General features: G+C 47.9%; 1 protein-coding gene across 4 annotated transcripts in view; it reads right to left on the bottom strand.

The window, feature by feature from the left end:
• The window catches only part of CDC6 (cell division cycle 6), a 46,609-nt gene that overhangs the window by 12,611 nt on the left and 17,323 nt on the right, over positions 1–16,675 (bottom strand). For all 4 annotated transcript variants that reach the window (XM_029573714.1, XM_029573715.1, XM_029573716.1 and 1 more), the window contains 7 exons: positions 16,476–16,675; positions 10,682–10,854; positions 10,278–10,384; positions 4,890–5,029; positions 4,229–4,329; positions 3,198–3,262; positions 1,260–1,474 (listed from right to left, as the gene is read on the bottom strand). In XM_029573714.1, coding sequence (XP_029429574.1) covers positions 1,260–1,474; positions 3,198–3,262; positions 4,229–4,329; positions 4,890–5,029; positions 10,278–10,384; positions 10,682–10,854; positions 16,476–16,675 — 1,001 coding nt within the window. The remainder of the gene's footprint in view (positions 1–1,259; positions 1,475–3,197; positions 3,263–4,228; positions 4,330–4,889; positions 5,030–10,277; positions 10,385–10,681; positions 10,855–16,475) is intronic.

Consider the following 16,675-nt stretch of genomic DNA (forward strand, 5'->3'; position numbering starts at 1 on the left):
GTTACAGCGCAGGTCAGAGAACCCCGGGGATGAAGTTACCAGCAGGTACACGAGGAGGAGAAAGGCTTGCCCCTTTACTCTGACCCCACTGCACTACTAGATTGTCATTTAAAATCACCAAAACACGGCTCTAGCCTCGGGCTACATAGCTAGGCTCCATCTCATCCATGGCCGTCCTGTCTGGAGAACCACGTATTGCACTCCCACACACATCAGCTTAGCCTGACAAGTCAATAACCGCCCTTTCTCTGGGGGTGAACATCAAATAGCTCGCTGCTGGCAGAATAAACGAACCCAACCCCTGGCTCAAGGACTCACCCCACTTCCGCATAACCAACCGTCCTACCAGATCCTCCCACGCAGGTACCCTACATACCCCCTCCCTCAAAATCGCCCATCTCACCTCCACGAGAGAAAGGGCCTTTACCATAGCGGGCCCTTCACTCTGGAATACTCTCCCTACCTTTCTCCGCCTTGAACCCTGCCTGACCACCTTCAAAAAAGGCATAAAAACGTGGCTCTTCAGAAAGGCCTACCCGGAAACCAACCAAACCTAAACATTTCCACATAATCTACCCCGATTCCAACCAATCCTATACATTCCCACATAATCCCCCCCCCACTCAGATTCCCAGCCTCCATCCCCCCACCCCACCCACCCTTTTCCCCCCCCCCCTCCTAAGGCTTTCCCTTCTTTCCCCCTCTTTAGGCCTTTTTTCCCCCTCCTTAGGCCTTTTTTCCCCCCTCCTTAGGCTTTTCCCCCCCTCCCAAGGCTTTCCCTTTCGCCTCTCCTTGCCCACCTTTCCCCTTTATCTTCCTACAATTTTACAAAATTGTTCAATTTAGTCCGATATAATCAATCCTATGCTAATTGTCACTAATGTAAATATTCCTTTTTCTGTAAATAAGTTCCTTTTATCTCTTATGTTAACGGTTGTTTTTTATACTCTCACTCATGCTACCTATCTTTCCCTCTTTTCTTCCTGTCTCCCTTCCCCCCCCCCCCTTTCTTGCCTGCTCCCATCCCCCGGCCCCCTGTTCATTGTAATTTCCTCCTTTAACTGAGTTACTTGTAAACCGGCGTGATGTGCTCCACGAACGTCGGTATATTAAAAGTTGTTAAATAAATAAATAAATAAAATAAAGTCCCGGGGTGCAGGAACGTAAGAGACGGCGTCCCTGGCGCTGATGTGCTTTGCATCCGGGCAGGTCACCGCTACACGGGCCCTCCCTAAAGATTTCATGAGCGAGGGCATTACCTTTCCCAGGGACACTTCTTTCACTTTCGACTGCCTGATTAGAAGCAGGAGAGTGCAGACAAGAAGCTTCTGCTGCAGGGGGAACGAATGCTCCGTGACCCCGCCATCTGATGTCATTCTGTCGCCATAGACTCCCAACATTACCCGGGAGATATGGGGCAGGCCAACTTTCTTAGGAACCAGATGTGCCGAGGACGCTTTAGTGGGAGATGTACCTGAAGATTTAGGGAAAAAAAAATATATACAACTAACTGAACGTACTGTCAAAGCCAAATCATTCCTAAGACACCCTGATCTATCCACCTTTTATTTTTTTTTTGTAATTTTCTGTTTATTAGAAGGGTGATGCAACATAACAGACCATACAACTGTTATCTGATACAAAACATCAGTACCATACAGTTACAACTTTTCGAATATTTTTCAACAAATAAGCGGGATAGGTATCCCATACGAACATGAAACAACCTTAAAGAATTCTCGAGAAATACATACATACAGATAAAATCCCTTCTATCTCCCCCCCTAACTCCCTCCTGCTCCATACTCAGACATTGTGAGTTTTAGACCATTGTTGAAAACTTCGCCAACTCTTATAGTATTTATCCAGCCTGTCTCTTCTCAGTGCCGTCAAATATTCCATATGAGAAATCCCTTTCAGTCTGCATAGAACCAAAGAAAAGGAAGGTGCACATGGTTCCTTCCAATGTCTGGCTATTTCACCCCGCACCGCTAGTGCTACGGCTCTGATAAAATAACCATGTTGTAGCTGCACCTGCTGATTCAAAAAACTTAACAGCATTTCTTTAGGTTGGAGTTGAATATCAGTCTGTAAGTAAAGTCTTCAGCCAATTCTCAGTGGATTTCCATAAAAGGTTGTATCTCAGGGCGCAGCCACCACATGTGGTAGAAGGTTCCCTCCTGACCACAATTTCTCCAGCATAAAGAATCCTCTCGTAACCCCATGCTTTTCAATTTACACGGGGTAACTACCACAGAAATAACATTTTATAACTATTTTCCACTAAATGCACTGCTATAGAGCTACGGGCACTGGCTAGACTATCCCCCCTGTGAATTATACAATGTCATTTTGTTATGAATGCCTTATGTCCGCTGATTTTGTACTGTGCACTCTCATGTATATAGTTATAGTTACAGTTCTATTGCTTTGCATCTACCCATTGATGTTTGTTATATGTAAGGGCTCCTCCCAAAAGTTAATTGTATTTTTCCTAGTTCACTAAGTTATCTGTTACATGTAAGGGCACCGCCCAAAAGTTTCTGTTTATTGTGAACCGATGCGATGTGCGAACGGATATCGGTATAAAAGAGATGTTAAATAAATAAATAAAAATAAATCCACCTTTTAGCAGCAGGAGACCACTGGGCTGAAATGCACCAGCCCGACAAACCTGAGGCATTACATTTGCTGTATTTTTTCCTTCATTAAAAGGATTGGCTCTCAATCACTAGCAAACCAAGGCAGAGACCATACAGAACCAGCTAGCGCTTGAAGCTGTGAGAAAATGGAGGCAGCGTGTTTAGGCCCCTCAGCAGAGGAGAGGAGCTCCTCCCAGTCAACACACAAAGCCTGTTTCTGCTGCGGAATTCGGCTAGGGAAAAAAATTAAGTTGCTGGTGGAAAAGATATCCCAAAATGAACTCCTGTCCTCAGAGCATGCAAGGTCATTTCACACCTAATATATAGTTCCATGTTGCCGTTTATTAGTCTTATAAAAAGGAGCCAGGCAGAAATTAAAACACTTTCAGATGTTTTGCTTGGTTTCCAAGGTTTGCAAAGCGTGCACTGAGCTCTAGCAGGTTACATAATGGCTCAGGAAGCTTTCTACTAATGGAAAAAGCATACTGCCTAAAATTAGGCAAGTCTTGCAGCCAGCTTTCCTCTTCATTCAGAGAGAGAAAGGGATTTACTTACATTCAGACAGTGGTTTGAGGACCGTCTGGCTTCTGACATCCGATTCCACAATTTCTACTGCTCTCCTGAAAAAGAAAAATATTCCTTATGCAAAATGTCATTAAAAATGGGGGGGAAAGGATTCCAAGGTGACCGGAAAGCAGCTCTGGGCGGCTACACAATAAAACCATTGTGAGAAGAATGCTCTGCATCCCTCCAGGAAAGCAAAAATCCCTCCAGCTAGCCCCACTCTGAAAGCATCAGATATGCTGCTTTTCCTCACTTTCCCCTGCAGGCAAGCAGGACCACGCTCTTCAAACAGTTACTGTCGAGGCTGGGTATTAGGGCTCTCACTATCTCGGCAATAGAGACCACATACACGAGGGGCAGACTGCCTAACGCTGGTTTAACCTGAGCCATTCTACTAACAGGATAGTAAGTAAGAGCACGCTGATCCGTTTTCCCTGCATGCAGGATAGCTTTGCTTTCCATTGTGACACTTGAGAGCTTTGGCAGCAGGAATTCCCCCTTCCATGGTTATTGGGAAGAATTAAATAAATGACTGTGAATGGTCATTACCATCTTGCTCATTGGATGCATCTCTTGTATAGGCCCGGCAACTGTACAGATCTGAATGCTGACCCTGCAGCCTCAGACTGCCACATCCTGGGCAGGCACTGGCTCCGCCATTAGAGGACGTCCATGGACACATTCTTTCAAGTAGGCCCCAGTAAAGTAAAGTTGCAGTAAAGCTGAGAGGCAAGAGCACGTAAGAGAAGAAGAAAGGCGTCGAAGCAGCGTGAATAAGTCTGCTTCAGGGCACAAAACAGAAAAAGGATACCAGCTCGCCTGCTAATACAGATGTAATTAACTAATCTATAATCACAGCAGGCGTTGCTTGCTGCATTCAATTTGTAGGAAATGGACTGGAGAAGTTTATCAGCTGCTCAGTGCCAGAATGCAGGGTGCTCCCAGCTGGAAGAGAGCCTGCCCTATTTCCTGCACAGGGATATTAGTTCACTTGCAGTAGCACACACATGCGACAAAACTACCTGCAGACATCCAGCGCCTTCCGAGCATCCCCCGACATGGCGGAAACTTTCCTGGCACAGAACTGAATGGCAGCATTGTCCAATACCTGATCACCCGACACCTTCCAATCAATAAAGGCATAAAAAGAAAAGTTAGGAAAAAGGGGGAGCGACTATCCCACCCCTCTTCTAGAGGGGTCATATTAGCAGCAAATCAACTCGGAGGCTTCTGCCATCTTATCGATTAACATTTATGGAGGCAGAGGAAGTGGACTCTAGTACTTGAAAGCGTCTGCCTCCGGGAACAGAACATCCGTTTTTACATTTTAGGTCAGAATGTGCTGGGGCAGAGTAATAAGGGAAGGGTACAAGCAATCTGGCTAAAGAAAGGATGCAGGCTGAGATCCCCAGTGCTATGAAGTGCAAACACCCTTCTATCAAAAGTCAGCTGGAACATCTTACAGGGGGGGGGGGGGGAGCTAAACCCCAGAAAAAGCCCTTCCACTTGAAGAGAATATAAACCAGCTTGAAACCCCAACTTTCAGACCCTAAAGCAACAATCCCTCCCCCCCCCCCCAAATTCAGATGTCTTAACTTTCCTCCCCCGCCTGTCCTACTCATTAAGCTATTGCCCCCGACTGAAAATATTGGGATGGAAGTGTTAAAAGCTCCAGCATCTCACCTCCTTCAGCCTCCCCTGTAAGATCGTAGCAATTTCATCTTTTGTGTAAGGGGAGAAATTTAACAGCTGTGGTTTACACTTTGGCCGAGCCTGTAGCCTGGGCAGGATTCGGTCTGTGAGATCCAGGGCATTGGCGATGCCTACAATGCACAGGAAAGGAGAAGTTACTACTTATCTGATAATTTCCTTTCCTTTAGTGAAGGGTAGGTCAATCCCAACGAGTAGGTTATGCTCCTCTGCCAGCAGATGGAGACTGAGCAAAAACATGTCACAGCTATATAGTCCCTCCCCGACTTCAGCCCACCAGTATTCTCTGGAAAAGCCAAACTGTGGCCAAACCTGAATAAACTTGAAAATTATTAGCAACAGGCAACAATTCATGTTTCGCTACCAACAGAACACTGAGCTCAGCCAAAAGAAGGAACATATCTAGCAAAGATGAGCTAGAGAAGCCACTCAACCAGTTATCAACGAAGAGCTGGAATCATAACTCTGCATTGTTTGCCCCAAAAAGGCTAACCACAAAATCCAAATCCAGCAGCTGAGGGTGGGTCTGAGATTGACCTACCCTTCACTAAAGGGTAGGCCCTTCCTACTTACTCTCCCCTCCTCCCACCCTCTGTGAATATTCTCCCCCTCCCCTCCCTTTTCTCTTTCCCCTGCTAATTACCCTGATTACATTGATGAACGCCCTTGTAAAAAACTAACATGTATATATGTATATAATTCTCATATCATCTACTCCTGTCCATGTTTACCCCCTCCCTGTTAAAAAACGTTATTATTGTAAAGCCTGTTGCTCAGTTATGTTACATTGTGAACCGAGGTGATGTTTTGCAAACGTGCCTCGGTATATAAAAAACCCGTAAATAAATAAATAAATAAATAAAGGAAAGGACATCAGGTAAGTAGTAATTTCTCCTTCCTTAGCATTCAGGTAGGTCAATCCCAATGAGTGAGATGTAATAAAGCAAACCCCTAAAAAGGCAGGAGGCTGCCAGCAACCCAGTCAAAAACTGCCCGCGCAAAAGCGGCATTCTCCCTCATCCTAACATCCAAGTGATAATGCTTGGAGAAAGTGTGCAAAGATGACCATGTCACAGACTGGCAAGTTTCAGCAGCCAACAAACGAAGCTCTGCCCACATATCGCCTGAGCCCTCATGGAATGCAGTCTAATCTGCTTTGGTAAGGCAACCTCAGCAGCCACATAGGTTGCCGTAATGACCTTCTTAACCCAGCAGGCATTCGTTGAAACTTCAAGGTATTAAAGGCAAGCCATCCTGTAAAAATTCCAAAATCAAAAGGCATGTTCACCTTGAGCAGTTGAGTATCTCGCTCAGAACACCAGACCTAAGAGACTCTCCAAACTCTAACGCAAAACTAGAGAAGGAGAAAATTTACAGGCCCAAAGAAGAGTGGGAATTACAGAAGGCGAATAACCATGCTTCAACAGCCGAGCCCTTTCAATAGCCAAACCATAAGACACAACCGACCCGGATCCTCATGTAGAATAAATCCCTGACTTAACAGATCCGTCCAAAACGGTAGCTAGAGGGGACTTCCCACCAGAAGTTTCTGGAGATCGACGTATCACGGCCTTTGAGCCCAATCCAGAGCCCCTAAAAGGACGGTGTTGGTTTGACTTGCAATCTACTGTACCAGCTTGCCTATCAAAGGCCAAGGCGGGAACACATACAGGAGGGTGCCATGTGGCCACTCCTGAATGAGAGTGTCTGTGCCCATTGCTTGAGTCCCACCTGTGACTGAAGAAGCATGAAAATTTCTCATTGTTGAAGCTCACCAACAGGTCTAGATCCAGTAGACCCCAGCAATCCACCAGGAGCTGAAAGGCCTCGTCGCTAGCTCCCTTTCTCCTGGGTCGGCTCAGATATTGTCCTTTCTAGCAAGGTTAGAGGTGGATATGCTTAGGAGATGCTGCTCTGCCCATACCATGAGCGCATCTATCTCCTCACACCTGTCAACTCTTGGTTCCACCCTGATGATGGATGTAAGCCACCATTGTTGCATTGTCGGACATTATCTAGACCGCCCAAGCCTCTAGCTGCTTGGCGAATCGCAGTTACGCCTCCAGTCTGATGATGTTCAACTGCATTCCAGCGCCCTTGCACTACCAACTCTTGACAGAGGGGCCCCCAGCCCTGGAGGCTCGCATCTGGCATGAGTACCAACCAATCCAACATCATAAGGGAAATTCCCTGAGATGATCCATGTGTAAGTAATTCAACTGGGATTTCACCTCTAACAGAAGGAGTAGCCTCACTGCATAGTTCTGCAACCGTGGACTCCATCAGAAGAGCATGGCGCGCTGAAGAGGACACGTGCCCTCGCCCAGGGAACTACTTCTAATGTGGCAGCCATCACTCCAAGGACCTACAGATAAAACCACACAGTCAGACGAATAGAGTTCCGCAGGGATCAGACTTGCAGCATCAAGTGGATTAGAGACTCTGGCAGAAACACTCTGCCCCTGCCTTGTATTGAATTGAACCCAGAAATACTCCAGGGTCTGAGACAGCTGCAAATTACTTTGGTCCATGTTCACCACCTAGCCTTGTTACTGTAGCAAGGAAATGACCTTACAGGAAACGCAGACTTTCTTCCAATGTCTTGGCTTGAAACAACCAGATATGGGTGAACTAGAATGCCCTCCTTGTGAAGGGCCACCGTTACCACTACCATGACCTTGGAAAAGGTCCTGGGCGCTGTGGCTAGTCCGAAAGGCAAGGCCTGAAACTGGTAATGACGATCCAGGATGACAAATCGGAGGAACCACTGATGTTCTTCTGAGGGGAGTTGCATGGAGAGACCATGAAGGCATCCGGAGGAATGTGAAGAAATTCTAGAGCATAGCCATTCCGAACCACTTTGAGAACCCATTGATCTGAAGCAATCTGGGCCCACCTGTGATAAAACTGGGCTACTCGACCAACTATCTCCCGCACTACCAAGTGAGCCCGTATGCCTTCATTGGGAAGACAGAGGAGCTCCGCCTCCGGAGCCCGTATCCTTTCAAGGACCTCGGGGGTGAAAGTATTGAGATCTGTAGAAGGGACGGGATCTCTGGGAAGAACCTCCTCCCCTATAAGGCCGAAAACGCCAATAGTCTCGAGTGTGGCCACTCACCTGAGAAGTCCGGGAAACTGGCTTTTTATCCTCTGGCAAACACCAGACCTGGGTCTCGCCCCATTTACTTACCTTTTTTCCCCCCCAATTCCCTGCCAAACAAAAGTGAACCTTTGAAAGGCAGCTTAGTCAGATTGGACTTTGAAATAGTATCTGCGGAGTAGTTGCATAGCCATAAATGTCGCTTGGCTGCAATAACTGAAGCAGCAAGTCTGGCAGCTGTGTTTACCAAGTCACAGTCCATATCAGCCGAGAAGACAGCTCCTGCATCAGACCCAATGCCACCAGACTCTTTCCAAAGCTGCAAAGTAGCTCAAGCTACCAAGGTGCAACAAGAAGTAATTTGCAAGTTCACTGTCACTGCCTCAAAGGCTTTCTTCAGGATAGCCTCAATCCTCTTATGAGCATCCTTCAGAGCCACACCTCCCTCTACCAGGACGGTGGTACATTTCGTGACAGAACACACCAAGGAATTCACCTTAGGGAAATGCAACTGCTCTCTGGCCTGCGGATCCAAGGGGTATAAACCCACTGTGCATCCTCCTTTAAAGGATGCTTCAGGTGTATTCCATTCCAGATCAATCTACTCCTGGATTGCATCCAAGAGGCCTTGCGCAGGATGACTAAAATAGGATCCTTTTTCTGCATCCCCAAGGAGTCAGGCCCAACCACTCCAAGGATCTTCAGCATCTAAGATATCAGACCCGGTAACTCATCTCTTTGAAAGAAACATAGAAGAGTTCTATATGGCTCCCAATCTGGGGGAATATCCCCTTCCTCACCAAGAGAGTTCCCACCGTCATCATCAGTATCATTGTGATCCGCCTGCATTCAAACTATACTGTGTTATGGCACTTGACCGTGGAGGCAGGCGGAGGAGCACCCGAACCTACCTTAGTAGGCATTGCCACTTCAGCAGACCGACCCTGTAGAAATGTTTGCAATCCCTGGAAGAATGCCACTCAGGAAAAAGGAGGCTGTGTCCATTTCAGACCCCTTAGGCCCAAACCTGACGTCCTGCGAGCCACTGTCCCCTGAGGACTTGACCTGTGGACCAATCAGGAGAGGAGATACTCCGGCAGTGTCTCCCTCAGTCCCACTCCCCTCAGACAGAGGAGATGGGCAATCAATCATCAGCAAAATTGGAAGGAGGCAAATCTCCCTGAGCCTCCAGGCAGTGCTGACAAGCTCCGGCTGAATGGCTCCAATGAGGCAGGCAGCACAGATAGCTAGGCACTTGGGTTTCTTTAGCATGGGCACCATACTATAAGCGCACAGCCCGATGAAGGCTGCACCTAGCTTTCCTGCATGTACAAGAGTGCCTAATAGGGACGCAAAAATAATGTGAGTCCAAGCCCACGCGCCTAGGCCGCTTGTCCCACTGGATACCCAGGACAGACGCATAAACCAAGCACACAAGATGTGCATCCAGAAAGAGTGCTCAATTGCACGCAGAAAAGAGAATGGGCAGACACCCGGATGCGCAGATGGTCTGCAGCAAAACGGAGCACAAAACTACCCCGCGGCCTACCGCTCGCCAAAATGGGAGAAGCCTGGAAGCAGGAATGGGTCCTGGCTGTGGGGGGAGAGGGCTAAAGTCTTCACCACCGTGCCTCTCTCAGCCTGCAACCACTAATTAGAAGTTAGGTCCAAGGCTACCAGACTGAGGCACTCTGAGAGAGGGACTGCCCGGTATCATCTCAGGAGGCAAGAGGTGCTACATCGACATCTCTATTCCAACTTTCTTCTTTTAAAATTCACAGGCAATCCAGAGTAGGGACATACATGCCCACCATCTGCTGGAGACGGAGAATACTGGCAGGCTGATGTCGGGGAGGAACTATATAGCCATGACTTCAGCTTTTACTTTGTCTCCATCTGCATAACCCACTCGTTGGGTTTGACCTACCTGAACGCTAAGGAAGAATCATTTATGCACCACATGAAATAAGAAATTAAGTTTTTCTATGAAGTACCTGCATCTTCAAGTGTTTGAAAAGTACATCCACATCTAAGGGGCATGTGCTCCAATCTGTGCCAGCACATGAAGCTATAGAAAGCAGGGAAGGTTAAGGAACAGCAGAGCTGGTGTTGTTTAAAGTGGCACAATGAGTCACAGGCATAAGAACTGCTTTCCATCAACATGTAGTGCAAGCAAGGGAATATGCAGAGGTTAGGTGTGTTATTACACTGCTCCAGTTTCTCCGTGTGTATCTGACGTGGTGCTGCAGCCTTGTACTCACCAATAAGTACCAGCCTGGAGTTCATTAAGCATGGCCACTCAAACACTGTATAAAGAACATCATGCCCTCTGCTGTCCAGCTGATCCATCTCATCCAGCACTAGCAAACTGGAAAATAAAAGAATTCCCCATCACCCTTCATGATTTTCTGAGAAGTTTCAGATCCACATACATTGAAAGCCTTTAGAGTGTGAATCCTTTGAGCACACAATGTGCTGGTATAATGGGGGAAGAAGGAGAGAATCACAGCAGCCCATGTTCTTCTCTGGCATCACGCTGGGTGAACCAGTGCTCCCTGAAGGCCTCAGCTGTTCATGCCAGCCAGCTGCTGCTCACCCACCATGTAATCTTCAGCAGCTGGACTCTCAAAAAGCAGCCTCTGAAAAACGTGCCCCAGATACTTACACCATAGGCCCCTCTGTAGTCACTTGCTTTTCCAGCTTCTTCACGATGTCCTTTCCCACCACCGTTGTCTTTCCAGCTTCTGCCATCCCCTCAGCTATACAAGGGAATATGCCTTGGGGACTGCTCAGTGACATGCAGTTAATAAAGATAGTCCTGTATGCTCTCAGTTCTTCCTGCAATGTGAAGAAGTTGTATGACTATCAGACAGACAGCTACAAACAGGGATATTAGAGAACTCTGCTCTTTGGAAAGAGGATAAACCGATGGCTTTCACAAGGTGTTTAAAATTATACACCTGAGCTCACTTGGAAAGGTCCAGTCTTTACAGCGAGGTAAACTAAAAGGTCACAGTAAAACCTGGAATGGCTCAAACTACTGCACAGAGTTATAAAATATTCAAAAGGAAAATTGTTTCTTACCTGCAAATTTTCGTTCTTGTACCACCAATGATCAGTCCAGACACCTGGGTTTATGCATCCCTGCCAGCAGATGGAGACAGAGAAAGTTTTACTGACACTGCTCCATTTACCCCAGTGCCACCTGCAGTTCCTCAGTATTGATTGATTGTTCCGGTTTTTGTGCTTGGGTACCAATTGAAAACGTACGAAACTACTTCCAACAAGTCTGCATGAGAAAGAATAAAACTACAGCTGAGCGGTCAACTCTCCACCTTCACCTACTGGGCGGGTTCTGGATTGATCCATGGTTCTACGGGAACGAAAATTAGCAGGTAAGAACCAATTTTCCTTTCCCTGTTCATACCCAGATGCCTGGGATGTACCCTCTACTTAGGGTGGGACCTGGAGAGTCCCGCTCGCAGAACACTTTCGCCAAAAGAAGGGAAGTCTGAATCTCCCAAATCTAAGGGATAGTGCCTCGCAAAAATATGTTGTGACTTCCAAGTCGATACTCTGCAAATCTCGAGGAGACACCAGCTGCGCCTCCACACAGGAGGTTGCCTGCGAACGCGTAGAATGAGCTCACAGTGATGTAAGTGGATGTAATCGCCTCTTTCAACTAATGTGCAATAGTAGCTTTAGAAGCCTTGAAGCCGCGATTCACACCACTCCACAAAACAAAGAGGTGATCCAACCTCCTGAAATCATTTGTCACATCTAAGTAACACAATAGAGCTCGCCGTACATCTAACCAATTGAGCTCCTTTGCATGAGGAGTGGAAGAATCTACCGAAGGAAAAGCTGGAAGCTCCACCGTCTGGTTCACATGAAAAGTGGACACCATTTTCAGCAAAAAAGGCACAGTCCTCAACGAAACTCCGGAATCCGACAGAACAATGCTTTCAATTCCGAAATCCTTTTCACTAAGCATATCACCACGAGAAAAACCACCTTGAGAGTCAAGTCCTTCAGAGTTGCTTGCCACAGAGGTTCAAAAGGAGCCATACACAAACCTCTGAGACCAGATTAAGGATGGACAAACCCTTCTGATCGGGGGTGCAAATTCATGGTTCCTCTAAGGAATCGAAGAACATCTAGATGAGCTGAAATAGCAGAACCATCAATCCTCCCATGAAGAGAGCCCAAGGGAACTAGGGGACAGTCCTTTAGCAAAACTGTCTTGAAGAAAAGACAAAATATCAGCAATGGAAGACCTGAGAGCCCGGACCCCATGATCCGTGCACCAGGAATCCATCACCTTCCAGACTCTAACATAAGCCATATTAGTGAATCTCCTTCTGGCCTGTAACAACGTAGTTATGACTGACTCCGGGTAACCTCTACATCTTAATCGCCGCCTTTCAAAAGCCAGGCTGCTAAACAAAAGTGAGCAGTCTAGTCTGAAAATATGGGACCCTGACACAGTAGACCCGTCAGATGGCCGAAGCGAATCGGCCCATCCACCGCCAAGTTGACCAGATCCGCAAACCAGGGATGACATGGCCACTCCAGAGCAACCAAAATCACCTCACCGTGATGTTTCTCTATGCGACGCAACACCTTGCCTACTATCAGCCAAGGCGGAAAAACAAAGGACTCCCTGCGGCCAAGGGAGGACTAGAGCTTCGACGCCTTCGGCTCCATGCTGGCGCCGGACTGAAGAATCGAAACGCCTTCGCATTGTGACGAGTCGCCAAATCCACAAGAGGGGAACCCCACCGATCCCGGATGAGGTTCATCATGGCCTCTGACAACTCCCATTTGCTGGGGTCCGAGTCAGACAAGAAATCCACTTGAACGTTTCCGACCCAGACTATGTGGGATGCCACTATGCGTTCCAGGTGTCTCTCTGCCCACTGAATTAACTCATGAACTTCCTGTGCTACTGCCTGGCTTTGTTTTGCCTTGCCGATTAATATAGGCTACTGTCAGGGCATTGTCCGAAAGAATTCTCACCGCTCAACTCTTCACCAATGGTAACAACTCTTGTAAGGCCAGATGGACTGCCCTGGTCTCCAACTGGTTTATAGACCATGCAGATTCTTGTGCAGACCAAGTACCCTGGACTGAACGATTTTGACACACCACTCCCCATCCAGAGACACTGGCATCTGTATTAACTATTATCCAGTCTGGAATCTCGAGGACAAGATTGGAAGTCTGAAGCAACCAAGAGACTTTCTCTGGCTGCACCCTCGAGAGGCAACGGTAGGTGGAATTGCTCTGGCTTCCAATGGGCCAAAAGCACCGCGTGTAAAGGCCTCATATGAAAAAATGCCCATGGAACCAACTCCAGAGTGGAGGCCATTGAGCTCAGAACCTGCAGGTAATCCCAGACCCTGGGTACCTGCAAGTGCAACAACTGGCGAACTCAACTCTGCAGTTAGGACTCTCTCCTCTGAAAGTGTCAAACTGAGCCCCCAGGTACTCCAAAGATTGATTCGGCGTTAGATGACTCTTTGCTAAGTTTACCACCCAACCAGGTGCTTGAAGAAGCTGGAGAACTTTGTGGTGACAGGGAGCCTCTGACTTTGCTCTGATAAGCCAGTCGTCCAAGTATGGGTGCACCAGGGCCCCTTCCTTCCGGAGTGCCACCACTACCACCATCACCTTGGTGAAGGTGCATGGGGCCGTGGCCAGGCCAAAAGGAAGAGCCTGAAACTGAAAATGTTGACCCAGGACCATGAAGTGAAGAAAACGCTGCGATTCTGGATGGATGGGAATGTGTAGATAGGCCTCTGTGAGATCCAGGGAAGCAACTCCCCCTTGCGAACCGCTGCTATTACGGACCACAAGGTCTCCATTTGAAAGCGTGGCATAAGAACATGCCATACTGGGTCAGACCAAGGGTCCATCAAGCCCAGCATCCTGTTTCCAACAGGGCCAATCCAGGCCATAAGAACCTGGCAAGCACCTTGAGAGCTGCATTCATCTTCTTCAAATCGGGCGAAATGAGCCCTCCTTCTTTGGGACAACAAAAGAGAGAGAGTAGTGTCCCTTGCAAAGTTCCGCAGGGGGAACCGGAATTACAGCCCCCAATCGCTGAAGACGATCCAGGGTCGACTGGATGGGTTGAGGGGGTCCCCCGGGGTCTAAATCCGGGTCATCTTGACTCCTAACGCTTGAAAAGCCAAAGGAAACAAAGCATTCAGCTGCTCCCTCTGAAAGAGGCGTACCACTTTTGGGTCATCTGCCCCGGGACCAGACCCCATCGGGTCGTCTCCATGGACCGCATCCCCGGCTGCCGGATCAGCCGTACCCGCCAGTGCCCCTTTATCAGGCTCCTCTCCTGTCACTATAGTAGGATCGTCAGCCTCCTTGGGCTCATCTCTCCCTGAGCAGCCCCCCGAAGACAGGCCGAGCAGCCTCTGAACAGAGGAAACTCTTTGCCTGCCCGATTGAGCTTGACCTGAACCCGATCCCAACCTTCCCACAGGCTGGGCTGGAAGGGGCTGAGGAAGATTGTTGCCGTGCCAAAAAGGCATATGTAGCAATAAAACAAATTCAGGGGAGAAAGACCGAATTGCACCAGCCCCCTCAGGGCCTGCTACAGGAAACGGCCAAAATGGGCTCTCTTCTCCCTCCAGACCCCCCCCCCAACCGTTCCCGGTTGGATTAGGCTGGGGACAACCTCGGCAGACCCTCCCCCACCCCCTTCGACGGTGCGGCAACAGGCGCCGAAAAATCCAATATGGAGCCGTTCCCATGCCAGCCGGGAGAGACGCAGTACCCAAGCCCCAAGCACACACCTGACCTGCGTCGCTGCTTCACGGAGGGAGGGACGCCAGAGGAACCCTTCAGCCTCCAATGCAATCCATACACAGCCTGCCCCCTACCTAGCTGCGAATGAGCTGTGCCGCACATGTGGTAACGTGGGCCATAATTGGGGGGGGGGGGGGGGGGGGGGAGGGGGGGGAAGAAAACCGGTGACAAGGAAACCCAGCAAATGTCGGGAAAAAAAAAAACAAAAAACACACACAAGAATTGCCTTGGCCCCCTCAGATACAGCCCCTCTTACCGCCAAGGAGAAGGGAAAAAAAATCGCCCACACAACAGTGCTGAGCTTGACTGCAGCAAATTAAAAAAAAAAAAAGAAAGGAAGGCAGTTAAACAAAAAAAAACCCAAAACAAACCTTTATCTCCCTGAGAGAAAAAGCCTAAAAGAAATAAATAAAGCCCATCTCAGGAATAGGGGACCAAAAAAACCCCTGTGGAGCCTGCAGCCGTCTGGGTGGCCTCGTGAAGGGGAGGGATCTGGACAACCAGATTTACACCCCACGGGCGCACAGACAGATAACAACCCCCAGCCCGTCCACCTCAACCAGACCGGGTAGGACTTGAAAGGATTCCTTCCAGAAAAAAAAAAAAAAAATCCCAAAACCCCCTAGAGCCCTAGAGGAAGGCTCAAAAGAAAAATCATCCAATAACTGGAGAACTGCATGTTTCGCACCCTCTGCCATCTTCTGGAGACAGAGAAATACTGAGGAACTGCAGATGGCACTGGGTTATGTACAGTGTCAGTGAAACTTTCTGTCTCCATCTGCTGGCAGGGAGGCATAAATCCAGGCATCTGGACTGATCTGGGTACGTACAGGGAATCTGACAGTGCCGATTAGAGGGCTTTTAGTTTTGAATGCCATCACGACATACTTGTGCATTCTGTGCCAGTTTCACGCTGCTGGTACTCCAAACTAAATGGCTCCAAAATGCTTCCTGTTTCTGGATGTTAAACACAGCAGGAGATGCCAGGCAGACCAGGTTACAAAACCCGAGCAGCGGGATACTTGTACCAGGTGTTGCCTAACTTTGCCTCCTCCGCTGCAGCAGCAACCAGAAATCTGATAGAAGCATGCAATACACCATTTTATTCAGCATTCAAAACCGAATTAAATAATATAAATTTATAGTTAATGTGCCCACTGTTAGCTTGCAAAAACTGCTTTAAAACACGAGCGAGGTAACAGGTGTTGCTGGAATTTTCAATACATTTTTGGTATTCTTGAAACAATTTGAGAGGTCGACTGTCACCAAATTCCATAAACACTTGTTGGCAGTCTTGCCCCATGTCCTCTGAACCCAGCTTTTGCTTCAACCTAATTTTTTGGCAATCCACTTTTTTGAAATAAAGGTTGCTCCAGCATCACGTGCCTCATGAAATGCAATACACTTAATATGGTCAATCTGATGCTGTTTTTCTCCATCATATGTTCTGGCCATAAATAATAAAATTTCAGTAATGTGTAAGATACTGTTAAAATTCCAAATTGAATGGTCTACAAAATGCTACAAAAATTATATTAGTGGGATAATCCAACGGGGCGCTATGGGGGAGGCAAACGTTAAACACCACCCAATACAATTACTGATTGAGTTCTAAAAGAAATGAAATTTGCTACCTTTGAGTCTTGCAGAATTTTTCGGAGACAGACTGTTTTCCCAGTGCCCGGGGCTCCAGATATGTACAGGCTGCCGGGCTTTCCTCCACAGACATGCTGCCTTAAAAACTTTCTAATAGAATCGGTCTCCTTCTCCCGAACAAGCAGCTGGTCTGGCACCGCTGTGTTCAAAGCCTGCTTCACCTGCTGATACCAAGTGC

Source organism: Rhinatrema bivittatum, chromosome 12, assembly GCF_901001135.1.
Source record: "Rhinatrema bivittatum chromosome 12, aRhiBiv1.1, whole genome shotgun sequence".
NCBI lineage: Eukaryota > Metazoa > Chordata > Amphibia > Gymnophiona > Rhinatrematidae > Rhinatrema > Rhinatrema bivittatum.